General features: G+C 52.4%; 5 protein-coding genes across 5 annotated transcripts; 4 read left to right on the top strand and 1 right to left on the bottom strand.

Annotated features, from left to right (window-relative positions):
* Positions 1 to 4,258: 4,258 nt before the first annotated feature.
* BDP81DRAFT_417345 (uncharacterized protein) lies at positions 4,259 to 4,823 on the top strand. Its single transcript, XM_060589608.1, has 2 exons — positions 4,259 to 4,524; positions 4,593 to 4,823. Exons 1-2 carry the CDS (start codon positions 4,331 to 4,333, stop codon positions 4,621 to 4,623), a joined length of 225 nt encoding a protein of 74 aa, XP_060451137.1. The 5' UTR covers positions 4,259 to 4,330; the 3' UTR covers positions 4,624 to 4,823.
* Positions 4,824 to 4,989: 166 nt separating this feature from the next.
* BDP81DRAFT_445759 (uncharacterized protein) lies at positions 4,990 to 5,765 on the top strand (the record flags this gene model as incomplete). Its single annotated transcript, XM_060591994.1, has 4 exons — positions 4,990 to 5,207; positions 5,269 to 5,359; positions 5,426 to 5,568; positions 5,636 to 5,765. 4 exons carry the CDS (start codon positions 4,990 to 4,992, stop codon positions 5,763 to 5,765), a joined length of 582 nt encoding a protein of 193 aa, XP_060451136.1.
* Positions 5,766 to 6,108: 343 nt separating this feature from the next.
* On the bottom strand, positions 6,109 to 6,909 carry BDP81DRAFT_498589 (uncharacterized protein; the record flags this gene model as incomplete). The annotated part of the gene is made up of 3 exons (XM_060595468.1): positions 6,109 to 6,292; positions 6,382 to 6,561; positions 6,620 to 6,909. The coding sequence occupies 3 exons, from the start codon at positions 6,907 to 6,909 to the stop codon at positions 6,109 to 6,111; spliced, it is 654 nt and encodes a 217-aa protein (XP_060451135.1).
* Positions 6,910 to 7,854: 945 nt separating this feature from the next.
* BDP81DRAFT_445757 (uncharacterized protein) lies at positions 7,855 to 8,450 on the top strand (the record flags this gene model as incomplete). Its single annotated transcript, XM_060591993.1, has 3 exons — positions 7,855 to 8,082; positions 8,186 to 8,301; positions 8,378 to 8,450. 3 exons carry the CDS (start codon positions 7,855 to 7,857, stop codon positions 8,448 to 8,450), a joined length of 417 nt encoding a protein of 138 aa, XP_060451134.1.
* A 1,534-nt stretch (positions 8,451 to 9,984) lies between these two features.
* BDP81DRAFT_457727 (family 20 glycosyl hydrolase) lies at positions 9,985 to 12,336 on the top strand (the record flags this gene model as incomplete). Its single annotated transcript, XM_060593313.1, has 5 exons — positions 9,985 to 10,416; positions 10,449 to 10,502; positions 10,602 to 11,095; positions 11,153 to 11,405; positions 11,467 to 12,336. 5 exons carry the CDS (start codon positions 9,985 to 9,987, stop codon positions 12,334 to 12,336), a joined length of 2,103 nt encoding a protein of 700 aa, XP_060451133.1.
* Positions 12,337 to 15,279: the final 2,943 nt, after the last annotated feature.

The following is a 15,279-nucleotide window of genomic DNA, read 5'->3' as shown; positions in this document are numbered from 1 at the left end:
TTGGTTAGGCCCGCATACCAGGTTTCAACTCCATATAGGGCTGTTGGAAGGACACAGGCAATAACCGCTTTTCGTACTGCGGCTGCTGGGAGCCCCCCTTTAGTATTTGTTAGGTGCCGAAGGAACTGGGCTACCTTCTTTACTGCCGCCACCTTAGTTTCGACATGGTGACGGAAGGTGAGTCTCTTGTCAAACCAGACTCCTAGCCATCGTACAGGCCTAGCTGAGGCCTTGATAGTTAGGCCCCTCGCTTGTATATCTGGTAGGTCTTTTGTCTGTTTATGTTTCCTGCTGAAGTGGACTGCCTCACACTTAGCTGGGTCAAAAGCAACCTTGTTATCAGTGCCCCAGTTAAGTATATGAGTGATCTCTTGGCCTAGAGCTATAGCATTTTCTTTTAGCGATGGGCTAGTAGCTACTAAACCTATATCATCCGCATAGCCGAACCGTAGCTTCTGATCGTCGGCTAGGATATCAGCTATATATAATAGAAAGAGAATAGGAGATAGTGGGGAGCCTTGTGGTAGCCCACAGGATAAAGGGAAATCCTCTGTAGTTGTATCCTCTAGCCTGACCCGGGCTGCTCGGCTAGAGGTAAAGGTGAAGATCAGCCTAATCAGATGCTTAGGCCAGCCCTGCTGTCGTAGCCTGATAACAAGTCGGTTTCTTAGGACAGAGTCAAAAGCCCCTTTAACGTCCATTGTTACAAGAGTTGCAGTGAGCCCTAAGTCTAGAGCCCTCTCGATCTCGTGGGTCAGACAGGCTGTTAGGTCGACTGCAGCCCTCCCTGGTAGTGCTCCAACCTGCTGCGGGCTAGCAACCCCTTCTAGGATAGTAAGGTAGGCCATCCTTTTTGCTATTAGCCGCTCTAGGCCTTTACCCAAGCAGGATAAAAGGGATATCGGTCGCCAAGACCCAGTCTTCGAGAAGTCTGTTTTCCCTGGCTTCTGGGTCATGACAACTTCTGCTTTACGGAACGGTCTGGGGAAGTGGCCTACTTGAATACAGGCCTGGAAGAGCTGCTGTATAGGCCTAGCTACTGATTCCCAGGTCTGCTGTAGTAAATTTGTAGTAATCCCGTCAATCCCAGGGGTTGTAGTCTTTGTCAGAGTAGCATCCATGCTAACCACATCCTGCCAGGGCATTAGACGCCGTATAACTACTAGGATAGTAAAAGGATCCCTATATAAGTCGTCTATAGCGTTAAATCTCTTTAGTAAAGCCTTTCGTAGGGCCTGAGCTTTATCGTAGCTGTTGTCGATTATCTAACCTTCTACTATAAGGGGCGGGCCTTTAACAGCTAAGCTAGACTTCCGCCAGCCTACTATCTTATATAGGTCTTGGTCTGTCTTAGCCCCTTCGATCTTAGTAGTCCAGTAAGCGCGTTTTGCCCTTCTAACAGTTTTTAAGAAGATCTTTTGCTCCTCTAGGATGGGGGGAGGTATAACTAGCCCAGGTTCCTGGGCCTGCTGGCGCCTAGCCTCGATAGCAGCTCGGTGGGCTTCTGCACACTCTTCTGTCCACCAGGGGGCTCCCCTACCCTGATTTGTCCGTCTCTTACCTACAGCTTGCATAGCTGTATAGAAGAGGCTGACTAATTGGGTAGCTAGAGTGTCCAGCTCTGCTGGACTAGGTACTTCCCCTAGGGTAGGTAAGGCTGAGGATCCAGCTCTTACTAGGTCGATAAGTCGGGGTAGGGCTGACTCTGGGACTGAGAGGTGGCCAGTCTGGCGTTTCTGTTCCTGGGCCTTGCCTATAGGGATAATTGTTGCGATAGCTTGGTGGTCAGCCCCTGGGTGAAGGTGTGGGCTAATACAAGCCTCAGCAAAGGGGATATTTGAGAATGTTAGGTCGAGGGTATGCCTATGAGTATGGGTAGGGACCCCAACCTCCCCAATAAACGAAAGATTGTAGCCTTCAGCCCACTCTGCAATATCGTCCCCCCGATTCCGGCTAGGGGAGCCTGGTTCCCAGGTAGGGTGGCGGGCGTTAAAGTCCCCGGCTACAAGGGCTCTTTCTGGCGGATAGTATCCTAGGAGAGCAGTAGTCGTGTGGTTTGTCGGCTCACCTGGCGGCCTATATACGTTAATAATAGTGAAGTTGCCAGCCTTAACCCATAAGATATCTCTCGTTTGGGTAGGCCTTTGTTGCTGTATTTGTAGTCTTAGACTCTTGTGTATATAGGTCATAACCCTAGGTCTTGTATCTCTGTTATTCTAGAAGTTAATTAGGATATAGGAGTTAAAGCCTGGGTGTGTGTTAATCTGCATTTTATCTTTATAGCCTATCTAGGGTTTCTGGATTAGTGTTATATCGATTTGATCTTCCTAGCAGAGCTCTAGGAGAGCTATATGAGCTGGGCTTTCCTTCCCTACGTTATACTGGGCTACCCGTAGTACCCGTGGGGCAGTTGGTCTGAGCCTACTGTTCCGAGTCGAGGTCGAGGTGGGTGTAGGCATTAATAACATTGTAATCAGGCTTCTGTACTACCCTCTGGCTCCTGCTGCTGCTCGGGAGCGGGTGGATAGGGCGGTTGGTTAGGGGGAGGGCTTCAGAGTCTTCAGCCTCATCCTCAACCATAATGCTGCTTCCAACTACGCTAGCGGTATCTGCTACAACAATTGAGTCTTGGATGGGTGTGAGGGGTCGAGGGCGCTTAGATATCGGCTGTTGCCCATGTGTAGCGCTTGGTCCAGCCTCAGTTTGCTGGTTGCTGCCCACGGAGCAAGCCTGGCTGGCTAGGAGGTCGTCAGACGCCTTCTCTCCAGCCTTCCGGATTCCTCGCAGTTCCTTCCGGGTTGGGATAGTAAGGTTTCCATTAAGCAGTAGAGGCCTAGCTGGGCAGTCTGCGTGGTTTGCTGGAAAAGGCCCATAACAGTTGGCGCACTTAGACCTAGCTACGCAGATCCCGGCTTCATGGGTATCCAACGGTTTGCTACAGTTCTCGCAGAGGGGTTTCCGGGTACAGTAGCGGTTTGAGTGAAAGCCCTGGCACCCAGGGGAGTGTCTTTTGGGGGTCTGCTTCCTTGGGGGAAGCAGGCGGGCTGGGCCTGACTGTCCGAACAGGCGGAAGCCTTCCTTAACCCCTTGAGGGAGGGCAATAATCAGGCTTTGCGTAGCTGTAGCTAGATTAAGGCTATCCCGGGTTGGGCGCCAAGAGAGGAGTTTTTGTTTTTTCTTTAAAAAGACCTCCTCTATTTCAGATTCTATGCTAACCCTATTACCGTTAAGGCTAGTAAAGTAGAGGGGGCAGAATGGGACGATATATTGATGCTACCTAGTAGGTACCTCTATCTTCTTAGCTGTGAGGCAGTGTTTGATCTTAGGGGCTCTCTGAAGGAGTAGGGCTTGGATCCCTTTGTTCTGGGGCTGAAGTGAGAAGCCTGTAGTAGTATGGCGGACCTTAACTAGGTCTTGCGGCTGTAAGTTAAGCTCTTTTGTTATTACTATCTTAACTGAGTGAGGGGCTAAGGTTCTAGAGGTAGGGATGTGTTCAGCCGGGAGCCGAACTAATAGGCGGAGGTCCTGGGTTTGTTTTGGCTGGTGTATGCGGCCGGTAGCCCGCCGGCCTGTTGCTGGGTTCGACCTGGGACCGGAGCCGGAGCCGGAGTCGGAGCCGGGGCCGGGGCCGGGGCCGCTAGCGGTGGGGTCGTTAGCTGCCTGGGCATACGTTTTTCCCGTGCCGGGGCCAAGGGTGGGTTCAGATATTTCTGCGGTAGCAAACCGGGTAAAGGTGTCGATGAGGTCCTGGGCTGTAGCCTTTAGTCGTGCTGGGGCGGTCCCAACGAGGGCATCTAGGCCTTTGGCGAGGAGGTCTAGGGCCTCATCTCGGAGGGCCCGGCCTTCTCGGGCCTGTTGGAGGGCGGTAGCGACCGAAAGTGGCCTCCTTCCCAAGGGCCGGATAGGGGGGGGCGTGAGGCCCCTCGGACGTGGGGGTAAGGAGGTAGGGGGAGGAGGAGTCTGCGAGGGATGATGCATAGAGGCTGAGAGACCGATGGGGGCCTGCGAGGGGCCCGCGGCTGGCTGTGAGGCCATCGCGGGCGAGGGTTCCGGTCGTGGGGGTTGTATTTGGAGGTGTTAGTGTTGAGGTGGCGGACCCAGCACAGCACTAACAGCGGGTGCCGGTGGGGTGGTATGTAGGAGGGAAGTTGTATTGTCATCCTGAAGGGGGTGGTTAGGTCAAATTTGTCCAAATCTTACCTAGAGGGAATTTCATCTTGACTGACCAGACGAATCAGACCTCGAAAGAAATGATGAATGAACGGCGAATGAAAGTCAAATTGTTGTCATTGAGAATTTCCCCTACTTCCATGTGCACTCACTAAACGCCATGGCCATGTGTTTATCTCGAAAATTCCGGCTTGTTCAAGTCTCACTGCTGACTTGGGCAGCAGCAACGGGGCCTCCTACATGTAAGATCCGGGACACACACTCTCGTATTCAGCCAGCGTCACAGCGGATGCTACCATTCCCAATGCTTGCACGCCGCCGAGAAAATATCAGTCTACCAGCTGGAGCTAAGAGGTAAGCGATGGGACTTTGGTTCAATGGTTCTTGGCTTCAACTCCTAAACTGCTGATCACTATTCACAGCCGATCGGCCACGCAGGTATTCAGCGCGTAGGGAAGAAGGTCGCTAAGAGAGAACGCGTGTGGTTTCTCCAGCTCAGTCTCGCAGCCTCGTTTAGGCAAGTCCATGGCACAGTAGACTTTGTGGAGATGTAAGCTTAGTTGCCTTCATTGGCAAAAGGGTAGCAGCCGATATAGCGATGCTACACTGAATTATCTGCCATTGTCAACTTCATCTAGTGAGGAGAAGATGGTCATGACAGGAAATCTGACCATCAAGAATCATATCCTCCGACTTTTTGGCGATCACTCGTGAGGCTACGTATTATCATGTAAACTCTTACACTTCCTTCCTCAAGGTATCATCTAACTTCCTCAACGCACAGATCTAGAATCTCAGATTTCAGACAACTCTTTCGCAATGGTCCAAATCGCCGTTCCTTCCGTCACTTTGCTCTTCCTGGCGGCTATCACAGCTGCGTCTCCTGCTCCTCTTGCAAGCTCTCGAAATACCGTTGCCGTCGGTGACTGGTCCTGGGAAAGTTGGGTTGAGACTATCATTGCCGACCCTGATAGTGCTCTATCCGTCGATGAGGCTCTTGAAGCCGCGGCCAAGTCCGTCGTCGCTGATGGGGGTCAGTCTGTGATATTCCAGTCTTCATTAATAGTCCCCAGTTGCTGGAAGTTGAACTGATTGCAGGCGTGCTAACAAGGACTTTGTGTTAGATGGCTCACTTGAAAAGAGACAGGAGCAGTTTCTCGTATGCAACGATAGCAAGCCTTCCGCATGGGTATGCAAAGAGCAAAGCTCGGTGGCCCTCATTAAGTAAGAAGGCTTTACTAACAGCACTGCGCAGGCACCTGATGCCGTGACGTGTATCAATTACCTTGCCGGTCTCAATGCCAACTGCGGTACTGTGACTGCCACGGCAATGTGTACGGCTGGTAATGCGCAGATTGTTGGAAGTGGCAGTGGTGCCGGAGAAGTGAGCACACACTGGTAAGCCGGACTCATCCCCTCAGACTCGCATGAGCATGACGTAAGGCTAATACCCTGCATTTCACAGTAACAATGTTGCCCGCACTGCTGGACACATCATGGATCGCTGCTGGAGATCCGACAACACTGTTCAGGGTGGCATGCCGGCTTATGAGCAAGGAGCGATGTGGGTTCATGTTTCAGCTCCTCTGATCTAATCCGGAGATGATATCAACTCGGAAGCATGGCGTCTGGGATGTGTCGATCGCAAATCAGTAGTATGAGCACTGTGAAAAATTGTGCTCATGTCTATGGCTTCGATCGCCGACGATGGACATGGAATTCTTTTGCCTCGACTACTTCGCTTGAGACTCCCGGCAGTGAGACAGAATTTTTATGCTAAGCTCTTGCCGACTTCTTTCTATATTGACTGTTCAGCACGAAGACTATTTAAATAGAGGCCCCTGCAAAACGAGTGAACCTGTGCATTCTTGATGGGTAGGTGATTTGTAACGTGGAATGCCAAAGCGCGATCACGCATCATCTACATGCATGTATGACTTAATATGCGGGTCTCCAGTCCAGAAACCAGTTCTTCGGTTCCACCACGCCGGTTTGGTCCGAGATGTAATCGAGGTACCCCTTATAGTAGTTCAACGGAGCAAAGTCCTCCTTGAAGCTCGCCTCGTAGACCTCGCCAGTGATATCAGTCATAGAACCGTCCGACTTGCACTTGAGGATACATCTGAGTCGCGAGTTAAGTCAGCCAGAGGAATCATGCTGTTCTAGAGAATGTCGGGCAACCAGGTCCAGAACTCGACAGTTTCGACTCACGCTTGCCATCTTCCCTTTCCCTTCAGGATCTCTCTCATGTGATATGTATTCCTCTCGCAGATCGCCATGCATATGATTGTTCTGGTCCAGGGGTATGTACCTTTGGGGTTAAGGCCCTCCCATGGAAAAGCTCCAGGTTTCGACCTGCCCTGGAGACTCCCGGAAGAATTTTGAAGTGTCCTGAAATCTGTTAATGCCTCTTCATCATCATTTATCTAATCCTCAGAGATTAGCTTACCTTGAGTGAATTTTCGGCTTGTTCTCATCGACTTCGTCGTCAACACCCAACCTCTTGGTCAATTCTTGAGGCTTGAAGGAGAATGAGTTTTCACCATTCGTCAAGGTAACATGTTCTCTGAAGCTTTCAGTGAGCCGAGTCCGGTTGATTGGCAGCGTGATTCTGTAGGGGTCCAATCTAGAACCAAGGTAGGGCCTAGGGCCTCGAGATTCGGCTCTGGCGGGTGCCGCCTCTCCATAACCAATCAATGCAACAAGAATAAGAAATTTTGATATTTGATAAAGATTCATGTTGATATCTTAGGCGGTGATCTTCTCCTAGTGCTAGGGAAGCTAGGGATGCATTACACTTAGCAGAAACTTGCATGTAAATTTCGAAGTCGGCTTCTATTTCTCTGGCTAAAAGATTGTGCCTGGGTTCACTGTCCAGACTTATATGACTGATGAACAGGTTGAGGTAAAAAGACCGATCACTCCACTTATGGAAATTCTCCTTCAGCCTCCAAACTTGGAAGAGCATAGAAGGCAAGGGCCCAGTCGTGCGAGCAGAAGAGGTAAGGGAGAAAGCCCGAAAGAACACATGCGCACACAATCCCAGATACGGCTCGGTGCCAAACTCGTATTATGCGGAGCAAATCGCAGGGAAGCTTTTGTAGCACATCAACGTGCGTGGGATTTTGGCGTCATCCGAGGATCTCGTGGTCGCGGTCCCAAGCAAAGCGCAAAGAAACCATCTCGGGGGCGGGAAAGTTTCCCTAGAGTGGCCCCGACGTGGTCGACTCGCCCGATTGAGACAACATTGAAGGAAGTCAGATGCGTACGAAGCTGTTGCCAGATCGCCTACTGTGTAAGTGTGTCACACAGTTGTGGTTGACAACTTTTCACACCCGAGCCCCTTGCTATCTGTGTGTAAAAGAATCCATCCGCCCAGCGCTGATTGCTGTTGTACCATACTGAGTTTGGGGCTTTCCTGAGTTCCCTTGCAACTTGACACTAAAGCATCCATGGCATCACGAAACGCCGAAGTCTCTGAGCAGGAACCGTTTCGAGCTTTTTCTCAAGTACCTACCTTAGACAGGTGAAGGTCTATTCATCACTGATATAAAGGAGCCAGATGACTTGCATTGCCCATATGTACTTCAGACCGAACACCGTGCCCTTTCCAATCCCAACCTCTCTTCCGCTTCCTTACATTTCTAATCAGTCACCCACTCAGTCGCTTCCTCATCGCCCGCTATGAAATCCATCCAGTCCCTACTTATCATAGCCATCATCGCCTTTGTCCCAACGGTATCCGCCGAATGCTTCAAGGACGGCATGACTGGCGAATACGACGTCAACAATAACGCACCCGTCGATCTAAGAATCGTGTGCGCTCAATTATCGGGCAGCTACGTAAAGAACGAGTTCCGCAGAATCTGCATCATGGACACGAAGGGCAGAAAGTGGGACTTTGAGCTTTCGGTAAGTGAGATTTAACCATGATTCTTCTTTCCAGCAAATTCACCTTGAAGCGATGTCGAAGGGTAGTTTATCTGGCGGGATTCAATTGCTGATAATGCCATAGTACGTCGGGAACGGAGACAAACGCGACATTGATATAGAAGAATGCTACGACGGCATGAAAAATGAGGCAGGCTGCGAGCGTGGTGGTCGGAAGAAGTATTGGAACTGGGAATACTCGTGAGTCACTTCGTACCGGGCTCAATTTCCCTCAGGGAAGGTCCAAATTGCGAAAGGTTGCTGACCAGATTTGCAGGGCGGATCCAAATGTTGGACAATGCGTGAATATGCACCCGTACGACTTTGCAAGGCCATTTGACGACCAGTAGGGAAGGAGGGATGGCCGGGTGCAAGACTATATGGGGCCATCCAAGTCCATTCCTGTCACCAGCCAGGAGGCGCCCGTCTAGGTCGACGGGTCAGGTCAAACTGGCTGGGTGGTGGAGTGGTCTATGGTCAACAATCAATTACGCCCAAAGCCTCTCGACGACAGGCTACGAGTTCGAATTCGATTCCCAGCATGAGCACCAAGAGATGTAGCCCCACCGGGGGTGAACTCTTTTTTATTTAGGATCGTGATAGCATCAATTAGTAGGGCCCCACCACCCGACACGTGACTTTGCTCATTTGTATTATATTCACTGCACCTAGTCGGCTTACGGAGGGGCTTGCTTTGCCGATCGTAATCCATTGTGAATTTGCTATTATACTTCAGTCCTAATCGATGCCCAATCTGTTTCATGCATCTTGACGTGCAAAGTGTGATCAGGTCGACTTGAAGATGCTTGCTTGGTCAGACACTGACGTAGAGTGAAGCCCCAGGCACGTCAGAGGTCTAGCTCGTCGTCCTGCTGAACATGTCTCTATCATGAATCACTGAGACGGTCTGTCTGTCCGAGGGAAAAGACCTGTTCACTTATCTATACTAAGCTGATTTATGAAGCTAAAAGTCGTTCGATGCATGTTACGTGCCCACTTCCCTTCACACTCAATATGTTGGTGAATATCTTGGAGACCCGACCAGCACAGCTGAAATCACTTGAGCTCAATGTGATGTGAAGTCGGATAACACCATCTCCAAGCACAGTTCCCGACTTTCTATCAATCGCTTGCAACGGTGCAGAAGGCTGGAATTAAACAACTCAAACACCACGCAACGTCGTCCTCAATTATGAACCCCCGGCCCGGCCCCTGTCCGTCTTCCCCGCCGCCGTCCAACGGAGCACCGGAACAACGACTCCGCAGTAGCACTTTACGCTGCCGGTCCCCACTCGATTAAGCGCGGGGAGATTGGGACATTGGCTGGACCTTCATCAGGGGGATGAAGAGTAGAGGGAAACGGTTGATTGCAACGTTGCCATCACACCAAGAACAAACCTAATGATACACCGCGAAGTCAAGCTGTTGGTGCGCATTTCCTGCTATTTTCCTCCAGTGTCAACGGAATTCTACGCAGTATCAGGCTAGCCTCGTAACTCCCGGGCGCGTCGCCAGGAAACGAGTCCCACTCATACCACGACGAGCTCTCTCGTATCTCAGAGTAATGTTTCCATCACTTGAGGGGTAAACATCAATCCACGTCGATCCGGCTACTACCTTCTACAATCGCACAGCTCTCATCACAAAGTTATGTCACCATGGTGCGCGCACAAGCTGGGTTACCCTCACCAAACATCCCATCCGGCTCCGAACCCCCGCGCGCCGAGGTCACGTCCCGTCGCGTCATATCCACGATGCTCGAATGATAAGGTCGAATTGCAATAAATAAACTTATTCTGCTGCACTTATAGAAGCTCCATTCCTGCAATTGGTGACATGAATCGCACCCCAACCCAGACATCGTGACTCGAAAGACAGCTCACGATGCGGTTCCTCACCACCGCCCTCGTCTTCGCGGCGACAGCGGCAGCAGACTTCCTCCCAGGCCTGCCAACAACACCATACACCCCAACAGGCGGCATCATCCCCTCCTCCTCCATCTCCAAGATCATAGTCTCGTCCGCTCACGCAGAGTCCATCGACGAGGCAGGCCAAACTCTTATCCCACCGACCCTACACGCCTTTGCAACAACCTTTGCAGAGGACCTCGCCTCGTCTCTGGGCCTAGGCATCCCGATCGAGCTAGGCGACGCCCCGGAGCAAGGATCCATCTTCTTGACGCTGGCAGATGACGCGAGTCTCTTCAAAGACGCTGCCGGGCGCGAAACGTCTGAGGGGTACTCTCTCAATGTGACGATTGACGGTGTGCTCATCACGGGCGCGAGCCCGCTCGGCGTGTGGTGGGGTACCCGGACGGTGCTACAGCAGCTCGTTCTCGGGACGGGGAGCTGAAGTTGGGATACGGGACGGATAGCCCAGGATGGGGAACCCGGGGTCTGATGGTGAGACAATCCTTCCTCCCGAGCCGGAGCTCATCAACGACCCCCGGCCGCATGCACAAATCAATGGATCGCATGCTGACTGCCTACCCAACACATTAGCTCGACATCGCCAGACACTACTACCCACCTGAGTTCCTCATTGAAATGTGCGCCTACATGTCCTTCTTCAAGCAAAATACATTCCAGCTGCACCTCTCAGACAATCTCTACAATAATGTCGCCATCTACTCACGCGAGCGCATGCTCTCACTCTACGCCGCCTTCCGGCTGAACTCGGACGACCCTGCCCTCGAGGGCCTCAACCGGCGCGCAAACGAGAGCTACACCCGCTCAGTCTTTGACGACGTCCAGGCAAAGTGCGCAGCGCGCGGCGTGACGATCCTCCCGGAAATCGAGGCTCCCGGACACGCACTCGTGATTTCGCAGTGGAAGCCAGAGCTGGGACTATCGAGTGACTTGAGCTTGTTGAATATTTCGAACCCGGAGACGATCCCAATGGTGAAGAAGATCTGGGAGATCTTTCTGCCGTGGTTCCATACCAAGACGGTCTCGATCGGTGCCGATGAGTACGTCGACCCGACACTGAGTGAAGAGTACGTCAACCCCAACCCCTGAAACTGGCGGTATCAAAGCATGAGCTCATCAACTAGTGCCCTGGTTGCTGAGTACACGCGATTTGTGGACGAGATGAACGAGTATATCACAAGCACGTCCGGTAAAAAGGTCCGAATCTGGGGAACTTTTGCGCCGTCAGTGGGCGGAACCGTCAACAAGTCCGTTTCGATCCAGCACTGGGCCAACTTTGAGGCGAACCCGCTCTACGACTTTGTCAACAACGGCTACGAGGTGCTCAACTCAGGTGACTACATCTACACGGTTGGAAAGTGGAGCGAGTCGTATGGTGTAAGTAAACAGACCAAGTTGACCTGTATCAAGGTGATAAGCAAACTGACCTGGAGAAAAGCACGAGCTCAGCTTGGAGTTCATCTTCATGGGCTCGCCCGATGGATCCCCATTTTCGCCAAATATCTTCGATCGCACCAATGCATCAAACAATGCCGCAAGGGACAGTGCATCGTTGCTGGGCCACATTGCGCCGCAATGGAACGATTTTGGCCCGAATGCAACGACGGTGACGGAGGGATACTACCAATGGAGGGATGGCCTGCCTGCTCTCGCGGACAAGCAGTGGGGAGGCGAGGTTGCTGAGGCTGACTACCAAGGCCTGTTCTCCGCGTTGCAGCCTCTTGCCCCGGGGCAGAACCTTGATCGAAGAATCGTATCCACGGGATCGACAATCGTTGAATACGACTTCAAGCAGGGACGAGGTAGCAATGGAACGGCGATTGAAGATTTGTCGGGCAACAAGTACCATGCAACCTCGACGTGCGCAACAAGCGACGAGGGTGCCATTCTGGCGTCTTCGTGTAGTATCACCACTCCGCTGACGCAAAAGGGGAGGAATTACACTCTTTCATTCTCGATCAAGCCCACGTCGGACGCCAAGGGGGCCATCATCAGCGGTGGAGACAGCGGGTTGTGGTTTGGCAATGGGACTGTGGACGCTGTCATGCTCTTTTCAGGGGAGAGCACGTACGCGCTCAACTACACGTTCCCCGTGGGGTCGTGGACAAATGCGAGCCTCATTGGCAGGGGGAGGCAGACGTTCCTAGACGTTGGGGACGGCGAGCCCAAGGAGTTTTTGACAATAATGGGCTGGAACGGAGCCCGGTTCGTGTGGCAGCCGATTGCGGTGGAGGCACCGTTGGCAACAGTCGGAGGCAGTGGGTTTGAGGGCGTCATCAGCGGGATGAAGCTGGTTGACCATGCCTAGAATAGCCTTATTATCGGAGAGGCTTGTGATTTTTTTTCTAAGCCTCAACAGCTTCGGACTGTTAACCTGCTTTGGATGCTGTGGTCCTTGGAGATGGAAATTCGATGTCATGCAGAACGGGGTTGACTGAGTCGTACACGACGTCGTGACGTGAATATCGCCCACACTTTCTATCCGTAGTTTGTATCCAAACAAAGCTGGGACTCTGCGTCTGGTCGTAGGGCTCAGGGCGTGCTAGTCAATGTGGATGTGAAACTTGGCACCATTATCCGTACCATATGCCAAAACACAATTAGCTAGTTTTAGCGTCCAACATGTCGGTCCGGATGGCGTGTAAACGGCGTCAAGGCAGCCCATCCTGCGGGCATTTGACAGATTGTGCCAGAAGGTTCCTTTTTGCAACGGTTTTTGGTTGTTTTGGCGTGCAGATCGCTGTCGTTGTCTGACCCCCGGCCAAAACACCAGATACAGAGCGATACAATATAGTCGATGTCACATTCGAGGCTCGATGTAGTGGCATGGCCGACCCGGGTGACCGATCGGGGTCCTTCGGGCTCTTGCGTGGTGCGTGACTGCCAGGGGCCAAAGGGTAGGATTGAGAGGTTTTGGGCGTTGAAAGCCCCGGCAACGGCAACGGGATGCTCGCCGCAGGGATGACCGACGGGCCAGGGGCTGAATCAGGGTCCAGGACGGGGGTTTCTAGTTGCTGGTCGGTGGTAAGCTGCCCAACCGTTTAGCAGAGCTGTAGAAGCAGGGCGTATGGTTTCGGTTCTCTTTCAATAACGAGGGCTTTTCGAAATCTCCAAGGACCGGAGGATGCCCACTCCCTTTCGTGCCTGGCACACTGGGGTCGCTGCTAATACTGACATTGCTTTTTGCGGGAAAGGCTGCAGCGGAGGATGGTTTGGTGGCCAGGACACGGGATGACGATGGTTTCGGCTGATGTAGGATGGGATTTCATCGTCTCATTATCTACTGAATTGTGGAATGTGCATGATTGGGGCGACGGAAAGGGAACGGATGAGGGCGGAGGTCGTCTGAGCCAGCTGGCTCAGGTTGACTCCAGATCAGGTCTCGAGTTGATGGTAGAGTACAGAGTCCAGACTGTTGCTGCTGGGGTGGGATAAAAGGAGACGAAGCCAAGGTCGATTACGTGTTGGGCAGTCGGACAGTGGTTCTCGACTCCAAAATTGAAGACTGATGGGCCCCTCGAGGGATGGTCGTCAAACATGTGAGGCCATGATTTGTCCGTGATAAAATGAAGGGCGTGTCAGAGCTGCGATTGGAACTTGGAAGATGCATAGGAGGTCCGGAGAAACTGGAGTGTTGGAGTACGTACCAAGTAGCCTTCAAGCTGCCTGCCTGACTGTGTGTGCGCCATTCACGTGCACAGTACGGGATTACAGCATATTTACGGGGTCAAGCGGGGCAGCTGCCGGTTGGAAACTTGGAAATCGGAGAGCAGCAAGTTGAGAAGGAGCAGGGCCATTACTCGGAGCCCCGCTCTTTCCCTTGTTTGGGTTCGAGTACCTTGCAAACCATCTTGCCGCCCCACTCTTCCGCCCTTTCTCTTTCCCCGGCACCCGAGTACGTACCGAGTCTCGGGCTCCAGGGCGAACCCGCATCTCACACTGTACGTACCTGTCTCCCGTCCACGATTCTACGCACAATTCTCAATTCTGCTGTATCTTCACAGTGTCTTGATCATTCTGCCCATGCCTCCAGTCTCCAGAGTCCACCATCCTTTTTTTGCTGTGCAGATCTCATCGCATGCCGTGCAGCAAAATACCAATTGTTGGTCCCTCACCGCTCACCTGGTGGCCCTCCCGAAATCTCCCACGGCTATGGTTCATCGGTCTGCCCTCTCCGATTTTTTGTCGATGATCGAGCTGCCCATTCCATTCCCTCCACTCATCGATTTTGGACAAGGGCAAGAGGGAGGATTGGCTTGAGTCTCGACTCTCAAAGTGGTCTGTACGTGTGGGGGCAAGGGTCAGCCCAAGTTCTCAAGGATCCCGGAGCCAGTCCCGTCATCGACTTTCCTTGCTATGGTTGGCCTTCCCCCGCCTCGGTTTGCTCACGAGCAAGTGGGCGAGGGGTCCGTCCACGAGACTGCGAGCGAGGGCGACAACACTATGGACGAGAAGGATGCCGATCAAGACAAGAGTGAATAGTGTTGAGCGGTGACCGAGGGGAGCGTCCTGGCAACAACAGCCAAGGCAACGTCCATCCATTCTCCGTTGGTCAATGACAGTCAAGACTCAGACATCAGTCCATCGGCCCGTCGTCAGTGTTGCATGGCACACGACACTGGAAATCCCGAATCCAACCAGCCAGTCAGTAGTGTAGGTAGTGTACGGATACTCCAGTCCTGCTCGCAGACCAGACGATTACACTTTGCCCATCATCATTACAGGCGCCCCTCAGATCCCTCTGCTCAACTCTGTCTCTCCCGACCCGATTTCCAATTGTCTTTCAACAAAGGACAAAGGATCAAGGGTCGGTCTGGCCGCCGCCACCATCCCAAAACCATCTGCGCCGTCCCACCATCTCGCCTCGTTAGCCTCCGATCTCTCTTCAGGCGTCAACTTGCAAAACACTTTTCTCGACCTAACCACCACCACCACCACCACCTCTACCCAGTAGATTCCTACGGATGGTCTTAGACCTTAGGGTAACGGACGGAAGGGACACACACAAAATACTATCCAGAACACACGCGGAAACCGGAAACACATCACCGCCATTGGTTTTCCCATCCACGTGTGGCGTGCCATCGCGCTAAGGTCGTCTAGACCCCTAAAACATGCAACCGAACTGCAGTCTAAATTGCCACACGCACACCGGTTGGGCATGCATCTGAACTTGACCTCTAGCTACCTTAGGTGCTTAGCTGAGGCTGCGGAATCCGGCTCAAATGTCGCCAAATTATTGCCTCTCTGC

Source organism: Colletotrichum phormii (genome assembly GCF_030913505.1).
Source record: "Colletotrichum phormii strain CBS 102054 chromosome Unknown BDP81scaffold_2, whole genome shotgun sequence".
NCBI lineage: Eukaryota > Fungi > Ascomycota > Sordariomycetes > Glomerellales > Glomerellaceae > Colletotrichum > Colletotrichum phormii.
Note: the sequence above shows the minus strand (reverse complement) of the source record. Positions and strands in the feature narration are given on the sequence as shown.

Bases quoted from the DNA above. Each gene is read 5' to 3' on its own strand.
- BDP81DRAFT_417345 (XM_060589608.1), top strand. From the start codon at position 4,331: ATGGCCATGTGTTTATCTCGAAAATTCCGGCTTGTTCAAGTCTCACTG. The intron at 4,525-4,592 runs GTAAGCGATGGG...CACTATTCACAG, and splicing joins CTACCAGCTGGAGCTAAGAG to CCGATCGGCCACGCAGGTAT.